Raw genomic sequence first — 19,516 nt, 5'->3', positions numbered from 1 at the left:
GGGAAGTGCGCATCACGTTCGCCCCAGCGAAATCGAAGCCTTTGTTCAATTGTTTTAGCCTTCTTAACTAATTGTCTAAACGTGCTTAATTAGGAGGGTTGACAAATGACAATCAAGTTATAACTTTTCTTCAGTGTATGCGTGCTGTTTAAGGATAAGAAAATTGTTTTCTTCAGATCTATGTAGTGCTTTGTATATATCTTGCTACTTTCACTATAAAAACCCATATATATCCATCATCTTTCTTCATACTTCTCTACGTACCCTCGTCCTATCTCATTCTCTCAGATCCCTTAGCTTGCATCACCAACACATTCCATAGCTAATATCCTAATATGATGGAGTACTCACACAAGCAACTGTTTTCTCTTTTCACTCTTTCCCTTGCACTATTTGTACTTCTTCTCTCAGGTATTGTTGTATGATTATGAATGTGTATAACAAATATGTCGCATGGATTTGTTGATCGAAAACTTATTGTACTAATTATCCATTTTACAGGACAAACGGTGGGGATCCAAGCTGAGGCTCGCGTACACCGTCATCATCACTACGAAAAATTGTTCGTTTTCAGGGACTCCTACGTTGACACTGGCAACTCGAGAAAAAATATATCTAATTCCTGGAAAATCCCTTACGGCATGACTTTTCCCAAAAAACCTGTCGGACGATGGTCCGACGGTCGAGTTCTAACTGATTATGTTGGTACGTACACCCCCCTCTGATCTCTCTCTTGAGTAGTGTTATTAAACTTAGCCCGATGATTAACTCAGTCAGAGTACTGAATCAATGGATCACTGGTCTGATCATTGGATCACTGGTTGAATCGGTTAATTCGGTATATACTAAAACAAATTCATAAGTATAACTTAACATTATTTAACAAGTGAGCTTTTAATTTATTAGGAAAATTAATTGTATATAATATCTAAAACGTTAAATATATCTATATATATATATATATATATATATATATATATATATATAATCTTATAAACTTAACTTATTATATAATTTTAGTTTAAAGAAAACTTGTTATATAATTATCGCCATTTTGGTCCCTGAGAAAGTAAGCGTCGGTCATATTAGTCCATAGAAATCATTAATGGTGAAAAAAATCCCCGAGTGTGTTGACGTCGGTCATAGTAGTCCCTATCCATGTTTGGTCGTTAGTCCCTCAAACGGAAAAGTGACATGGTCACTTAAATTGACACGTGACTGATCCACGTGACAGCCATGTAATATATAATAATAAATATTAAAAAATAAAAAATCAATTAATAATTTTTTTATTTTAAAAAATTGATTAATAATAGAGGGCTTAATTGCAACTTTGGTTCCCGACGTTTACCAATGCCACAGTTTTGGTCCCCCACCTAATTTAATTACATGGATGGTCCCCGACGTTGTAGGCCGTGTGCAACGGTAGTCCTACCGTTTATTTCTTAATGGATGAGGTTTACGTGGACGTCCAGTTGGAGAGAGAAATGAGGTATGAGGAGAGAGGGAAGCACGTGAGTATCACGTGACCCTTATCTGAACTCATTATACCCAAACCCCTGACCTCCCTGGAACGAAGAAGGTAACGCGATTTAGATCCCTAGAATTTCAGATTTGGGTATAATGAGTTCATATAAGGTTCACGTTCCCTCTCTCCTCAGATCTCCTTTTTATCTCCAACTAGACGTCCACGTAAGCCTCCTCCATTAAGAAATAAACGGTAGGACTAACGTTGCACACGACCTACAACGTCGGGGACCATCCATGTAATTAAATTAAGCGGGGGACCAAAATCGTGGCATTGGTAAACGTCGGGGACCAAAGTTGTAATTAAGCCATAATAGAGAGAGTCAATCTGATGTACCAAATCTTCATCTACTTCCATATCTTCTTCAACATCACTTCAACAAATCTTCATAAAAAAATCAGAATATCACCTTCTTCCTCATCATCTTCATCACCAACACCAAGCCGGTGTAATCCCACCCCACCAACACCAAAGTCAACCCAACCTGCATCTTTCATCACTCTCTCTCTCTCTCTCTCTAATCCCTCATTGCTACTCTCTGAACACCCTCTTCTCCTTCTCTCACACCCGAACTCAGACTCAGTCACCAAATCTTGAACAAAGCCACAACCTTTCTTCTCCACATCAACAAATCCTTCAAAAAGGCACAACCTTTAGAGAGTGATTGAAGATGGACGGGACAAACAAGTGTATTTGAGCCTCATATCTGCTTCCCTCTCTCCTTCCATCAAGCTCAATGTGTTGAATTGACTCTGGGTTCTTTTTTCTGGGTCGAATCTGGGTTTGAAGAGGTGAGCATGGGTTTTTTTCCCGGTCTTCTATGGGTGAACTTGTACAGATCTGACTGGAGAGGAGGAGGAGGAGGGTAGAGGTTCTTCATCAACTGGAGAGGAGGAGTAGGGTAGAGGTTCTCCTACTGGAGAGAGGAGGAGGAGGAAGAATCAACAATGAACAAGGTTTGGGTCACTGATTTTCTTTAGCCTTAAGAGCAGTGTGGTTTCTATGAACAGGAGTAACATCCTTGAATTTGTATCCTATATCAAGTCTGCATGATAATTTCTATTTCTGGTTAATGAAATAAGAGCAGTGTGGTTTAAGAAGCTAGGTTCAATTTGATTTTCGTATGTGTAATTTTAATTTCTTGTCTTTAGTGTAGTTTCTGTTGTGGTGTGTTATTTGTGGTTAGTGTTTGAATGTTATAGTAGTTTTGATTTGTGGTTTAAGATTTTCAATCCATAGTTTTAATGAATGTACTGTGTTTACATATGTTTTGTATTTTAGTGCAATTTTATTAAGTTCTGGAATGGTCATGGAGGGGATGATGTGAAAAGGACCAATATTGATGTTTGATTTATTGATGTTCATATGTAATGCAGAATTGATTAATTGTGCACAGCTGCTATTGTTTATGTGTTTGTGGTTTAGATTTGTTATTTTATTTTAACTCATTATTTTAATTAAATTAATTACCTAGGAACTAAATTGATAACGTCAGGGACTAAATTGAAACCTACGTGGCACATAACGTGACACATGGGCATTTTCCGTTCCAGGGACTAACGGCCAAACTTAGATAGAGACTACTATGACCGACGTCTACACTTACAGGGATTTTTTTAACCATTAATGATCTCTAGGGACTAATATGACCGGTGCCTACTTTCTTAGGGACCAAAATGGTGATTCACTCTATAATTCTTCTAAAACAAACACGGAGGAATTGAATATTTTTTTTATAAAAGAAACTCTTGGTTTGCTCCAATAGGCACAGATCCGGTTGAAATGAAATAAGTTGTGGCCCAAATACATGATAATAGAAGCAAATGGCCCAATTTCATTTATATATGGTGAAACCCTCAATTATAACCATAACAATTATTGACCAAAAAAAAAAACCATAACATTAGACTGTGCACAGCCGCAACTTCTCTATTTTTTTTTATAGGTCAATGTTAGTTGTTAATTGCTAGTAAATTAATTCTTTCGCCAAGTTTTGAACTCTGGCCCTTCACCCTACAAGTCCCTTCATTTCCTTAGCTCACCGAGTGAGCTACCCTTTTCCCAGCTTCTCTATCATATGGTTTCTAGTTTATGTACTTAGTCTTGACTTAGTTTACGGATCTGAACTTTATGGATCCTTCTTCTCTAGTCACTCATCTCTTCCCCCTAATATATTTCTTTTTAAGTATCTATCTCTGTTGCGAATTGAAGTGCTGCGAGTTACAGTTGCCGAATCTATATGAAACTGGTCGTCAATTTTTGCTGTCAAAACGAAAAAGACGCAGTGTTCAATTTTTTTTTGTGTAGACAAAATGACATTTTTTTTCAAAAAAAAATTGCTCGTGGGTCCAACCGAGTCTCCGAGCCGATTTTTTCACTGAACCGACCGAGTTTTTCCGGTTCGAAACAGATCAGTTGCATGGCTGATCCGATATGCAACTCGAACCGGTTAGGTGCCCGAGTCACGATCGGACCGGTAGGTCGGGTTCGAGTTTAATAACACTGCTCTTGAGTCTTAAATCTTGATGCTGCCAATTGGAAAAATGTGATCTCAAGTGCATTGTTATAACTTTGATTAATTAGTTAATTCACCTTGACTATTTCCCTAATTTGTAGATTTTTACTTATACATTCATAGCATAATTTCTGTCATTGATTTTTAACTACCTTCCTATTAGAACCTTTTTGATATTCACTGCTTGGTTGTCTAAATCACCCAAAAATTATTGAGAGTTAAATTATATCATAGTAGTTCAAGTGATTTAATAATATTTTGACATGTGTTTTAAAAAATTCGAGTTAATAACATATGTTAAAATATTATTCGGCCGCCTAAGACTATAGTTATTATGCCTCGCATTTAGCTAATTAATGTGGTGCAGCCCAGTTTTTGGGACTGAAATCGCCACTCCCCTACGAGTTCAGGAAAGAGGCGCCACCTCAGTATTTGAAGTATGGGATGAACTTTGCCTATGGTGGTTCAGGAGTGTTTAAAACATTAGCTCCATACCCAAATATGACTACCCAGATCAATTTCTTAGAGCAACTCATTGAAGAAAAAGTGTTTACTCTGTCAGATCTCAACAAATCTGTGGCCCTAGTCTCTGTTGGTGGAAATGACTATAGATATTATTTTGCTAATAATGGCTCCGCCGAGGTAAGTTAATTTTTAATTGGATTGGTGCCTTGGTTTGGATTTGCTCACATTTATATAACAAACTAAATCAAACCAATTAAACTAGTGTTTTTTACCCGTGCGTTGCACGATGAATTGGTTATTAATGTTGACACCATCAGTAGTTTGATATAAAAAAAATAGATTTTAAGAATGATAAAAATATACATTAAAATACTGTAGTGTTTTTTTTGATGCTCAACCACAAAGAAGCAAAACAGAAAACTGGAAAGCAAAAAAACCCCTACAACCGAACAAAAATTGTCCCCAGAGAGTTAGCCAATAACAACGGCTCCAGGCCAGGAGGGGGGTCCTGAACAAGGAGGAAATCCAAGTCTTGACTAGCTCCCATCTTAGCTAGGAAATCCGCGCAAGCATTCCCCTCACGCAAAGTGTGCACCAGTCGCACCTCCCACGGTCGACGAAGCAGATCAACAATGTGGTAAATCAACACTGCGAGCTCATGGAAATGAGAGGGGGGCTCCTGGACAAGGGTGACGGCAAGCAATGAATCAGAATAGCACACCACCTTGCGGAAACCACGGTTCCACGCAATCACCAAGCCATGAAATATAGCAAAGAGCTCCATATGCAGCACTGAGGCCTGACCACCATAACCTACAAACCCCGTGATCCATGTCCCGAGTGCATCACGAAGGCACCCGCCAAAGCCGGAGCGCTGCGGAGATCCGAGAGAACTCCCATCGCAGCTAATAGCAATTTCAGAACCTATCGGAGCAATCCAAGAGACGAAACGGGGGGTAGAGGCGCGAACTGGCTTCGCCCAAACGTGTTGAAACAGCGCCTTCTGGTCCAACACCGAGCGCACCAGCACATCATCTGGTACAGAAGTTTGATCGAAGCATGCCCTGTTGCGAGCACTCCATAGGCCCCAAATCGCAGCAAGCGTCGAGCATTCCGCCTCAGTCAACAAGCGCTTAAGCCACTCTCGTGGATCTGCAATCTGATACGAAGCATTATGCGTGGTTAGACCGAGACGAATCCATATGCGGCGGGCAAAGTAACAATCTCGCAGGCAATGGAGGATAGTCTCTGGATAGAGATTACACATAGAACAAATCGAAGAAGATGCCATATTCCGACGATACCGAAGATCATTCACAGGCAGCGCGTTATGACAGCACAACCAGATGAGGAAAAACACCTTAAATGGCCCCTGAAGGCGCCAAATCCAATTCCAATCGGTAGCCACAGGACCGAGCTCTTCCCGCCGCTCTTCAATCAACCATTGGTATCCCGCTCGAGCTGAATACTCACCGGAGGAGACTGATGACCAAACAGTGCAATCTGGAACCTGTGCGTTCAAGCTATAGCCCATTCCCAGGATCCTTTGCTGAACATCCGGAGGCAACAACGTGTAGAGCAATGGAAGGTTCCAACCTGTATCAGAAATCACGTCCCGCACCATGAGCTGCAAATCATGGATATCGACCGCACATACCTTGTCGCAAAGCTTAAAATTACCCAACCAATCAGTAAACCAGAAAGAGGAAGTACCATTACCAAGCTTAAAAGAAAAACCCTCCTTGAGCACTTCCGTCGCTTTCTGTATAGACTGCCACACAATCGACCCAGTCTTTTTTGGCAGCGTTAACAAACTACCCTGGTCGTACTTCCCTCTGATCAACGAGACCCAAGGCTTAGGTTCCTCCTTGATAAGCTGCCAAACGTTTTTCCCAAGTAGAGCAATGTTGTGATCCCTCGCTGTTCGTAAACCCAAACCACCAAACCGTCGAGGCTGAGCAACAGTGGCCCACCGCACTAAGTGAATGCCATGGTTTCCTGTGCCCTTCCAAATGAACTTGTTGATTGCAGAATCAATATCATTACAAACCCCAGTTGGAACCCAAACATGTTGCATACAATAAGTGGACATTGAGATAGCACGGATTGCGCAAGAGTAAACCGAACCGCTCTATTCAAAATTGCATGTTTCCAGGCGGCAACCCGAGTATTCACCCGGTCCACCATAAACTGGAAGTCCCTCTTAGTAGCCCTCATGTGAAAAATAGGGAACCCCAAGTATTTGCCCAAATCAGGTGAAAAATTAATACCTGTAATGTCAGTGAATTTATTCTTCATCGTTGTAGATAAGTTTCGGTGACCCAAAGCCTTGGACTTTCTCTCATTAACCCGAAGCCCAGAAGCCTTGCAAAAAGAAGTGAGAATCCCCTTAACCAAATTAACTTGACCTTCAGAGGCTCTAGCAAACAGGATAAGATCATCAACAAAAAGTAGATGAGACAACTTGAGATCAGATCCTTTCACTGTGACAGGCTTCCATCTTCCATCCTGAACTGCTGTAGAAATCGCAGAGCTAAGCCTCTCCATACACAACACAAAAAGGTAAGGAGAGATAGGGTCCCCTTGGCGCAACCCTCTCTTAGGCCTAAACCCCGGCAGCTTGTCCCCATTCCACAACACAGACAAAGAAACAGAAGTAATGCAAAACATAATAATTTGGATACATTTCTCAGGAAACCCAAACTCATGCAGAGTGCTCTCAATGAATTTCCAATCCAAACGGTCATAAGCCTTCTCTAAATCCAGCTTGAAGATGACATCGCCCTCCCGCCGCTTGGTCTTCATCATTGAATGAACAACCTCCTGAAGCACAATTGCGTTATCTGTTGTACTCCTACCGGGTATGAAGCTACTCTGGTAAGGGCTCACCAGGTCGTTCAAAAAAGGACGGAGCCTGTTCACCATGACTTTAGAAATGAGTTTTTGCAAGACGTTGCAGAGACTTATTGGTCTAAACTCCTTAAGGGATTTTGGATTATCTCCCTTAGGAATCAGAACAATGAGAGTCTCAGCAATGGTTGGGTCAAAACTCCCACGCTCAAAAGCATCCTGCACAAACTGAAAAACAGAGTCACCTACAGTGTCCCAATACTCCTTGTAGAAGCAAGCATGAAAGCCATCCGGGCCTGGAGCTTTGAAGGAACCCATCTGATGAATTGCTGTGGTGACTTCCTCCTTCGAGATCAATCTCGCAAGTTTCTCCATGCCAGTAGGTGACAGAGAGGCCAACTGTGGAGTAGCCATACAATTAGGATCTGTTTCATCACAAGTAGCAAACAAGTTAGAATAAAAAAGCTGAGCTTCCTCCTTGAGACGGCTACTATCTGTACACCAACTTCCATCTGACAGGTTGAGGCCCTGAATGTGATTCCGGCACCGCCTGATCACTGTCTGAGCGTGGAAGAAAGTCGTGTTCCTATCACCATATCGAACCCATTTTTCACGGGACTTCTAGTACCATAACATCTCCTCCTGAGCTAAAACATCCTCCTGCTCCTTCCTAAGCTCCTGAAGGCGGCGGTAAAGAGCTGTAGAGTCCACTTGCTCGAGCCGCTGCTGGACATTTCTAATCCTGACAGCAATCAAACGCTTGCGGTGAAAAATATTACCAAAAATATTTTTATTGAAAGCAATACTGTAGTGTTTTGAACTCATAGAACATTTTACCATATATTATTATCTCTAAAACTAAAAGGATTAAGTCACTGGAATCTTCAATTCTAAACATATTTATCCGCTTGTTGCAGGGAGGATATTGCTCTTAAATTATATGAAAATATATGTTACTATTACTTTTAACATGAAAGTGTTTTTATATAAAAATGTTTCTCCCCGTGAAAGTATTAATTTTCAACCCTCGTATTACATATTAGCACCATCATTTTACCCAATAATTTACACATAAACAAATCTAGGTTACATATTGTTTATTTTTTCTATCTTATATTTCACTATTAAATTATCATACTTTAATTTGATATATATATTTAGAATTTAATAGTAACGCATTGTTAGTGTAAATATTTTTTACATAAACATCAAATGATAAGTCGCCAAAAACTCATGTATTACTCCTAAAACAATTTAAAGAATTACTAAAATGATTTGGAATCATATTTACTCCTAAAATCATTAGAAAAACTGTGAACAATTTACTTAAATCATATATGAAATGTTATTTTCTTATTATGATTGGCATTAAAGCATTTCCATGCTAAAACGTTCTTTCCCGTAGGAGCTTTTTGCCATGTAATTTGAACAAAATAAAATAAAAATAGACTATATTGTTATGTAGAAAATGTTTAATATGAAGTTACATTGTAAAATAGTGACATCTTCTTAAAAAAAAAATTCTGTTAATTTTACATTAATTTTCATGTAAAATGTTCCTCCCTGTGGGAACTCTTAACCCTATAGTCTTAAACAAAAAAAAACACTATATATTTATTAATGTTTTATAATATCCGCACGACACATTTTAATCATTAAATTATCATGCCTTTATATTTAACTAGGATTATAGCCCGTTGCCGTGCGATGCACGGACGAGCGATTCTATGAGTTATAATTTTTAATTCAATAATTTATAAAATAAATAGATTTATTTACATACCTATGGTAATTAATATTAATAATGTTTGCAGCTATGAAAAGATAGGTGATATTTAATTATTTTTTAACTTTAGTGTATATTAGATAATACATAAACATTTAATTATTTAAAATGATTATATAATTATTAATCTGAAATATAAAACAAACTCGTTTTAATTTAAAAAAATGTATATAGATTCAATAGCAGAAAATACAATAAAAGTCCTTGTTGACTATGTTAATCAAGGAATAGTATTTAGCTCTTCATGGATAGATGACAAAAATATAGTGTCTTAAATTACCCATGAAAATAGAGAGAATCAAACCTAAGGTAAAAAAAAAATGATATAGTTATAGACAAAATAAACAACCATTCACAGTGAACAAATAAAGTAGCACCGTTCAAGTGATGTTTACAACCACATCATGTTATATTATGTAGTACAAAAAAAGAACAAAAAGATGTAACTTTTGATGTTAAATTACTCCGTCAAAACAGCAACTCTGTAAAAATTGAGAAGAACCATTTTCCATAGCTGCATCTTGTGTCTTGCAACGGAATTTCCAAGTCTGAAAAATGTTTCCTTATAGAACTCATACCACCGCCCAAAAATGGCACCCATACTCCCAGATTCACTTATCCCCTCACTAAGTGAGTACCAGACGATTTCTCATCTAGTCCAAGAACCATCTGGAAGAAGTACATTGATTTCTGGACTCATGTCGTTGAAAACCTTTTCCTGAATATAATCAGGAATAATCTGCAAAATTTTAATTTCACTGCATAAGTAAAGAAAAAATAGTAATACTAAAAATTAAATCACAAAATTCCAAAAAAAGAAAACGAACCAGATGATGACGGGGAATAATGAGATCAGCAGTGAGATCAACTGACCAAATTAACATCTCCTAATTCACAATATCTTCAACTTCATTCTCAGAATCATCATCACTAATTAAATTTATAACCGAACCATCTACTTCATGAAAATTCATATGACTTGAACTTGCAACATTAGCTGCAACATGAGCAGTTCTTTTCCTATACTCAATCTCAAACAAGTTCAGATCACTAATTTGGATGTCAAATCTACTATCACCAAGATAAATAAAACAAATTATCACACTTCCCTGTATTTGGTGCACAGTTCGTAACTCTGAAATATTAGCACTAAATCTTGGTTCATCACGATCAAAATAAAAGCTAACACAGAATTTATTCCCTACAGGATCCACTAATTCAACATATTTAGAGAGACTTTCTTCAAAATCATTCAAGAATTCTCTTGGTACAACAATATACACCTGAATATTCCACAAAAATAAACATAAAAAGAAAAAAATATGATCAGTGTCCAATATTTTCATCTCACTCCAAACATAAAAAACAAATTTCATAGTTACCTCATCCGGATGAAATACTCTGGCAAAAATCTGTTGCTTAGACTTAGAACTTCTTAAGGTGTACTGATGCATAGTAACTACACAAAAAAACCGATGACAACCTCTAAATGTAAGATAGAAAAATGGAATAAGGGTCAAATATTAACTATAACATAAGAGATAAATCCAATTTCAAAACTCAAATAGATCAAGTGGGAAATATTGAAGAATCACAGCCCAAATACGATATCAAGTCCTAAGTCCTAACATTATATGAGAAAATCTCCATATCAAGCATTAGGTGAGTACAATTAATGAAGCTACAACTAAATCACTAATAGGTAGAACAACAAATTATTCACTTTGGTTAATGGACACAGCAACATGTCCAATTGGTCTGAATCTCTCCAGTGAACTGTAAAGTAATAATTTATGCACATTTTTTTGAGAATAAATGGGTTGTAGAATCTTTTTTAGTTGAAAGGTTTCATATGTAGACTAATAGATATGATCACTATACTGTATTAGAGTTGGTGAGGTATTAGGTATCTAATTTTTAAATTAGAGGAAGAGAAGAATGGAGTTAGTAGCTTTATTATAAAAGTGGAAAGAGCTATCTGAACAGTAAACATCGAAGAATTAGCAGCTGAAGGAACTAATTAGTGTAGTTGGGCAAATTATCCCTTGGAATTTCCCAACCATCATGTTCTTTTCTAAGGTCAGCCCTCCCTTGGTTGTTTGGCTGCACCATGGTCCTCAAGCCTGCTGAAAAAACAACACTATCAGAAACAGAAGCTAAAACAGTAACGAAAACATAAACAAATACTTCATTTGTTAACAAAATTCATCTTTATTATTAATAATGATACATTATATAATTTCATAACATACAAGTACAATGACCCCTAAACCCTAAGCCCTAAACTTAGTACTTGAAAAGTACAAGTACAATGACCCCTAGGGGATACAATCAAGAAAATTTCAATCATCCTCTTCTTCAGGTCCTCTTCCTTGTCTTCTGCTACTTCTCTTTGAAGGTATGAAAAACACTAAAAAGTGGGGGGTTTGAATAGGGTTTTGAAGTTTAACCACTTTCTCTCCAAGATTATGACAATCTTTTCGGTGAAAGAATATAAGGTGCTAAAGATGAGGGATAAAGAAAAGCACACAATAATTTTATCCCGGTTCGCTTGATGAATCACTCAAGCTAGTCCAGTCCACCCGTTAAGGTGATTTCTTCCTTCTTAGAATGAAGGCAATCCATTATTCAATGATTGTTACAACTGCACTAGCACACCTTGCTCAGTGACTAACAATTCTAAGAACTAGCAACACCAAGACAACCTTGTCTTAGCCTTCTCAAGAATACTGACCTCACCGGTGTCTCAAGGAACTACAAACAGAGTTTGTGAAGGTTTTGGTTTACACATAAATGCTTCTAAAACAAGCAGAAGTAAACACAATAAGAACAATGAAGAAATATTGCTAAGGTATTCACTTGAAGGTTTTTCACTTGTATGCACAATAGTTTCTTAGCTAATTTCTTCTATCTTCGTCCTTTAAATACTCCAAGGTGTAGAGGTTGTTTCCGTTGAAAGAATCTGTCCGTTGGAGGGCAGTTCTGGGATTTTTAGAGCCTGCTATGGCTGAACGTCGTAGGTAAGGCGGTCAGAATAGTACATCTCATTTTGTACGAATGACAATGACATTGCCTTAGCCTAGTTGACTCTTGATCTTGGGCGACGCTTCATGTTGGAACTTGTGAAGCTATGTGATCAGAGTCAGAAGGAAGCTTGGATCCTCTGACCTCCAGAACTTCTGCTTCTGAACCGTTCATTTGAACATCTGGTCTTCAGAATATGAAGTGCTTCAGGTCTTGAGAGCTTTCAAGTCTTCAGCTTCTAGACCGTTCCTCAGAACATCTGGTCTTCAGAGCTTCAATGCTTGAGTCTTTCAAAGTCCATATCAGAGCTTTAATCTTCAGAGTATCTGAAGCATTTGCTACCGTTCAGAAGAACGTAGTGAATGCAGAAGCGTAACAATGGTTACTCTTGGGTCTTCAAATTCTGATATATGCATAGTCTTGAATCAGAGTCAGAGTCTGTTTTATCACAACTTAAAAAGACAATCGTTAGAGTACCATAATTGTTCATACATAATAATAAACTTGTTATCATCAAAACATAGAGTTGTACCACCTGACCAAATCTTGGTCTTACACTCTTTCTTCCGCTCCTCGTCCTCTTCTGGTCCAACCATCTTCTTCAAGGCCCAGTTGTGGAATACAGCAGAGCCACCAACTGAGCCTAGATGTTTCCATCATCACAAATGATCTCCAAAGAGGCACTTTCCCCAAGAGCTTGGACCATTCCATTTAGCAAGTTTGGGTACTTTGAATAACCAAGGATGGTCGCCCCTACATTAGCCAGTTTGACACTCTGAATTTGAAATATCACTCTCAAAGTACTCAAACTTGCTAATGTTGGGGATAATATCTGCATCACCCCAACCACTAACAACTCTAAACCATAAGAGGTATGAAAAAGAAAGAGTATAAGAGAATAAAGGGAGAGATTTGTGTGAAAATGAAGGAAGAAAGAGGCCCTATTTATAGAGCTCGAACCAGCATAGATGGTAACGAAAAACATAGGAAATAGCAGATGCATTTAATAGCTTTTACCGGTTGTTGAGTTAAGGTCAATGACCGGTGCGTTTTAATCGCACGCTCAAGGTGCGCCAACAACGCAAGCTCAAGGTGCATCTCTGTCACACTGACGAAATGAGGCTTTACGTGCGACAGAGACGCGCTATGAGGGTGCATTCGAAAGGGGTAATTTCGGGTTTCAAAATTTTCCATGAGTTTGAATAGATGTGTGTGGGGGGTCAAAATAACAATTCCCAAAATTCAATTCAAAATAAAGTGAAATATAAAAAGACATAACTGTATCTAAAAGTTAAAAACATTACATAAATTTAAAATATTTTCTATCAATTAAAATAAATTAAATTATAAAAAATAGAGTATTAAATTTTTTCGGTACTAACCCAAGTATTTCACAACGGATAGATGTGAGACTAATCAATCGCTATATTCTCGGCTCATTAAGCAGTAAGAACTTGATCATAGAGTTTTTTTCCATTTGCAAGAGTTGATAATCAAACCTCTAAAGTCTAAACACTTGTTTATATAAGGGATGAAGTGCTGAATCATTACGTCAACTCATTTGGTTTAGACTTTAGAGTATTAAGTTTTTTTTGAAAGCAAAATATATTGATAGATAGTGTTGAGAAATATCCCCTCTCAACATGGGTAAAATAACATAGACAACAAAGCAAGCCGGTAAAAAACCCAACCAAACATGAAAAACCCAAAAACCACGACTGTAAACCCACAAGTATTACCACATGCTTTAACGCCTAACATTACTGATCAAACCAACCCCTATAAGGGCGACAAAATCGAATAAATTGAAAATCACCATTCATCTTTAAAGACACGAACCACCGTGACTGGAGCAGCGATCAAAAGAACGCCAAAACAGAGAAAACAAAGAACCCGGCAAATCAGACTGCACAATGTCTCAATCTACTCTGCCTCACCTGACCAGAAGCAAAAGGAGCAGAGAGGAACGCCAATAAAACCATACAAAACCCACAACAGTGTCTCAAACCCAATGTCTCGCCAAGGATACAGTTATTTATGTTTTTTCAAATAAGAGTTGAAGGTCAATAACTTTAGAGTATTAAGTTATTTATGTTTTTTCAAATAAGAGCTGGAAGTCATATAGGTTGGGGAGGGAAAGCCTGAAAGGTACAGGGATCAATCCCTATAGAACATAATTGATAATTCTAGTGTAAATTTTTTTTTTTTAAATCATATCAGATTTTCCTTTAATGAGGAAATAAGAGATTTGATTGAGTAAACACCTCACCTATTTTATGTAGATTAATGTAGTTTAGAATGACAAGGTAGCCTGTTAGTTAACAGAAATCAATGACAGGGAGTCAACATCATTTGAAAAACAGGATTCACTCAAATAAATATTTATCATTTTGAGAGATATTTGTCATTTTGAGAGAAGGGCAGGTTGAAGGGAAATTTTCGCATGATATGGAAACTGGGAGCTGTGGTTTTTTAGAATTGGAAAAGAGGAGACAATTAAACAAAAATTAATGTAGCACAACAAAAGCGAAATTTAAGGGAAAAGTAAATGATAACATAAACGACAGTATGATTAATTATCATGCAATATACTACATATGATCCAGATTTACATTAACTGGATATCTCTTAGATTAGTTGACTTGAGATTCCTTGTGTGATCTTGTCCCCCTCACCTATGAGATGCCATGGATTGGGAAGTGCGCATCACGCTCGCCATAATAATGCCCAGCGAAATCGAAGTCTTTGGGCTCGTTTGGCACGCCGTATTAGGCATGATAGTATAAGCTTATACAATACATTATGAGTTTATCCATTGTTTGGTGATGACATTGTATTGTATAAGCTTATCCATCAAAGTCCCCTTATACGTTAAAATGACGTATTATTTAATCCATCATGTGAGTGATGGATAAGACATGATAAGGTTGCGACGTATAAGTCACCATCACCACCACCCTCTATTGCTGCCAACTTACACCACCATTGGCACCACCACCACCACCACCACCATCCGATCACCGCCGCCGCCGCCACCACCGCCCTACCGTCACCACTGGTGTTGCCACCACCACCACCACCGCCGCCCTACCGCCACCACCACCATAATCGCCGCCACCACAACCCTATCGCCACCACCACCATAATCGCCGCCACCACCGACACCACAACCACCACCCTATCGCCACCACCACCACCACCACCATTGCCTCCACCCTCCACCGTCACCACCACCCTACTAAGCCGCCACCGCCTTACTACCACCACCACACTCTATCGTCGCCAACACCACAACCACCATCGCTGCCACCACCGCCACCACCGATGTTGCCGCCACCGCCACCGCCCTACCGCCACCACAACCACCACCCTATCGCCACCACCACCATAATTGTCGCCACCACTCTATTGCCACCACCAACACCACAACCACCACCCTATCGCCGCCACCACCACCACCATTGCCTCCACCCTCCACTGTAGCCGCCACCGCCTTACCACCACCACCACCACCCTATCATCACCACCACCACAACCACCATCGCTGCCACCACCACCACCAACCTATCTCCACTGTCACCACCACCGCCACCAACACCAACCTACCACCATTGCCACCACCACCACCAACCTACCACTACTTCCATCACCACCGCCACCACCGTTATAATCACCTCCATATTTGATTTTTATTTTATATCATTATTCAATACTTTATTAAACATAAAATTGCATTAATTTAAACGATATGGTAAATTATACAGTGTATGTCCAAACGCTGTATAGTATAAGAAAATTATCAGGGCTTATACTATCAGGCCTAATACTATCAGGCCTTATACTATCAGGCCTTATACTATACGTCACACCAAACGGGCCCTTTGTTTAATTGTTTTAGCCTTTTTATTTAATTGTCAAAACGTGCTTAATTACGGGGGTTGACAAATGACTTTTCAGTGTTTGTGTGCTGTTTAAGGATAAGAAAATTGTTTTCTTCAGATCTATGTAGTGCTTTGTATCTTGCTACGTTTACTATAAAAACCCATATCCATCATCTTTCTTCACACTTCTCTCACGTCCCCTGGTCCTATCTCATTCTCTCAAATCCCTTAGCTTGCATCACTAACACAATCCATAGCTAATACCCTAATATGATGGAGTACTCACACAAGCAACTGTTCTCTCCATTCAGTCTTTCCCTTGCATTATTTGTACTTCTTCTCTCAGGTATTGTTATATGATTATGAATATATATGTATAACAAATATGTCGCTATGGATTTGTTCATAACTTATAGTACTCCGATCCATTGTTACAGGGAAAATGGGGATCCAAGCTGAGGCTCGCGTGCACCGCCATCATCACTACGAAAAATTGTTCATTTTTGGGGACTCTTATGTTGACACCGGCAACTCGAGAAAAGATATTTCTAATTCCTGGAAAGTCCCTTATGGCATGACTTTTCCCCAAAAACCTGCCGGACGATGGTCCGACGGTCGAGTTCTAACTGATTACGTCGGTACGTGCCCCACTGGCCCGTCTCTCTCGAGTCTTGAATCTTGATTTTGTCAACCGGAACAATGCGATCTGAAGTGCATTGTTATAACTTAATTTGATTATTTGGTTAATTTACGAACGTTGACTCTTTCCCTTATTTGTAGAACTTCACTTATTCATTGATAGCATAATTTCTGTGAATGATTTATTCATTCCGCTGTTAACTTACTCTATTAAATACTTTTTGATATCAAATCACCCAAAGTTTATTTGAGTTGAATCATGTGTTTCAGAAAAATTTAAGTTAATGTCACATGCTAAAATATCATTCGGTCACCTAAAATTATAATGATTTTTAGTTTTTTGATGTATCGAAAAAAATATTATAATGATTTTTAGCCAGCATTTACCTTTTAGATAATTTCTTTACTACTCATGTAATATTAATAAGACTATTTAATGTGATGCAGCCCAGTTTTTGGGACTGAAATCGCCACTCCCCTACGAGTTCAGGAAAGAGGCGCCACCTCAGTATTTGAAGTATGGGATGAACTTTGCCTATGGTGGTTCAGGAGTGTTTAAAACATTAGCTCCATACCCAAATATGACTACCCAGATCAATTTCTTAGAGCAACTCATTGAAGAAAAAGTGTTTACTCTCTCAGATCTCAGCAAATCTGTGGCCCTAGTCTCTGTTGCTGGAAATGACTACAGATATTACTTGGCTAATAATGGCACTGCCGAGGTAAATTAATTTTTAATCATTATTACACTTTCAAATTTCTCCGTTGAAATCGACTAAGAACTCGATGATCTTAACTAAACTAATATAATAAGTTCAGGTTTATTTAGTTAATTTGTCTCTTTACGTTAAATCTGAACCCAATTACAATTATAGTTGATTCCGTTCATGAATTTAATTTGACTAGAAGTACTATATTTTAACTTGTATTGAGTGACATGAAGTTTAAAATTTGATACTTCATATGTAAATGTAAAAATTTAATCTTTAATGATTTATTTTTTTATATATGAACCTAATGACCCGAATCAATCTAAACCGATTTTAATTGGATTGGTGCCTTGGTTTGGGTTTGCTCACATTTATATAACAAACTAATTTGTTATGCTTTTGTTTGAATGTCTTCAGGGTATTCCTTCCTTCATAGCCTCAGTGGTTAATCAAACCATCATCAATTTAATTCGCCTCCAAAAGTTAGGAGTGAAGAAAATTGTCGTGGATGCTCTTCAACCCCTTGGCTGCCTTCCCGAAGTAACTGTTGCAAACTCATTCCAGCATTGCAATAGCACTGCCAACAACCTCGCCGTTTTCAGCAACAACTTGTTGAACCAATCTGTGACCAAGTTGAATCAAGAAGCCAAGGACCACTCCACCTTTGTAATTCTTGATCTTTACAAGAGTTTCTTGTCAGTGCTTAACAACCCACCAGCTAGCAATACTACAAATCTGTTAAAGCTATGTTGTGCCGGAGTGAGCAGTGAATATTTTTGCTCGAATGTGGATGAGAACAACGTGAAGAAATATGTGGTTTGTGAAAATGTTCAAGCGGCTTTCTTTTGGGATACATTTCACCCAACACAAGCAGGTTGGAAGGCGGTGTATAACAATCTACAAACAAATGATCTTCGTCGACTTAAATACTAGTTCAACCTCTCTCTTTTTGTTTAATAATGCGTAGCATCTCTTCTTAGATGTTTTGAGTTTTATTTGAATTCTCAATGCTTTCATTTCTATGCTTGCGATGTTCAAATTGATTGTTATTTTAAGAAGGACATGATGTCTAAGATAATAAATCTATTTTGCTCGCCATCTATATATATATATGTAAAGCACACTTGAGTTTTTGTATTAAATACATAAGCAAAACTCAAGTGTTGCATATTAAAAGCATCCAAACAAAAAAATGTAATAAATATATTAAACAATAATTAAATTAAAATTGAAAAAATTATATTGTCAAAAACTATTAAACTATTTACATTAAATAACAACATTCATAAACTTAAATTTACTTGAGTTTCGTATTTCACAAATATTTTTTTTTTTTCGTAAACAAAATATATTATTGAATGATAAAAAAACATGAGAACAAGCTCTCTCATGATATGGGTCAAAACCAAACCAAATAAAAAAAAAGCATGCCATATCTCAACCTCTATAATGTACTGTATTTCACAAATACTAGAGCTTTTACCCGTGCGCTGCACGGCGAAAAAGATTATGAACTTTGTACATGAACAAATTAAAAAGACAACAATCCATTGAAATCCAAATATGAATACGAATTTCATTAAACTTACGAATAATTTGAACTCAAATTGAATATCTTTTGAATAGAATCTCTTCTAAATTCAATAAAGGCACAAAAAATACATAGATATCACTATTAGTTAATTCATCTTGGACAGCCATCTCTTCCTTTCTATAATTGAACTTCAAGGGACCTGCAAAAGTAGGAGAATGAGTTATTAATGATTTTCTATTTTTCTTATTCAACGTCTTTTAAAGACTTTATTTATAACCTTCAAGCATAATGAAAACATTTGAAAATAATTCATAATGTTCAAGGGAATATTTCTCATATGTATTTTATTATATTTATATATTTCATTTTCAAAAAAATGTAGATATTGAAAAAACATTAATTCGGACACTTAACTATAGTGTTTTGTATCATACACCGATTTAACCAATATAAATATTTCGAGAAAAAATAATTAATTAACCAAAAACTTTAATTCTTCACATGACATATAAATAATTTTTGCCTTGAAGATGTAAATACATATATTTGAATCTATTAGATTCAGGACTTACAAAGTGATACGA

At 37.5% G+C, this 19,516-nt stretch overlaps 2 protein-coding genes across 3 annotated transcripts; one reads left to right on the top strand and one right to left on the bottom strand.

Moving 5' to 3' along the window:
- The first annotated feature begins 249 nt into the window (after positions 1 to 249).
- On the top strand, positions 250 to 18,500 carry LOC130717139 (GDSL esterase/lipase At5g03610-like). Of its 2 annotated transcripts, XM_057567260.1 has the most exons (5): positions 250 to 411; positions 502 to 705; positions 16,487 to 16,687; positions 17,136 to 17,410; positions 17,816 to 18,500. In XM_057567260.1, the coding sequence occupies exons 1-5, from the start codon at positions 336 to 338 to the stop codon at positions 18,329 to 18,331; spliced, it is 1,272 nt and encodes a 423-aa protein (XP_057423243.1). In that variant the 5' UTR covers positions 250 to 335; the 3' UTR covers positions 18,332 to 18,500. The 2 variants fall into 2 exon arrangements, with proteins under 2 accessions (XP_057423243.1, XP_057423244.1); XM_057567261.1 differs by lacking the exons at positions 250 to 411; positions 502 to 705 and adding an exon at positions 16,207 to 16,395.
- On the bottom strand, positions 9,474 to 11,238 carry LOC130717141 (uncharacterized). The gene is made up of 3 exons (XM_057567262.1): positions 10,527 to 11,238; positions 9,972 to 10,427; positions 9,474 to 9,883 (listed from the first exon to the last, which is right to left on the bottom strand). Exons 1-2 carry the CDS (start codon positions 10,596 to 10,598, stop codon positions 10,032 to 10,034), a joined length of 468 nt encoding a protein of 155 aa, XP_057423245.1. The 5' UTR covers positions 10,599 to 11,238; the 3' UTR covers positions 9,474 to 9,883; positions 9,972 to 10,031.
- Positions 18,501 to 19,516: the final 1,016 nt, after the last annotated feature.

The sequence above is a fragment of the Lotus japonicus genome, chromosome 5 (assembly GCF_012489685.1).
Source record: "Lotus japonicus ecotype B-129 chromosome 5, LjGifu_v1.2".
Taxonomy (NCBI): Eukaryota; Viridiplantae; Streptophyta; class Magnoliopsida; order Fabales; family Fabaceae; genus Lotus; species Lotus japonicus.
This window is presented reverse-complemented; position numbering and strand designations above follow the sequence as displayed.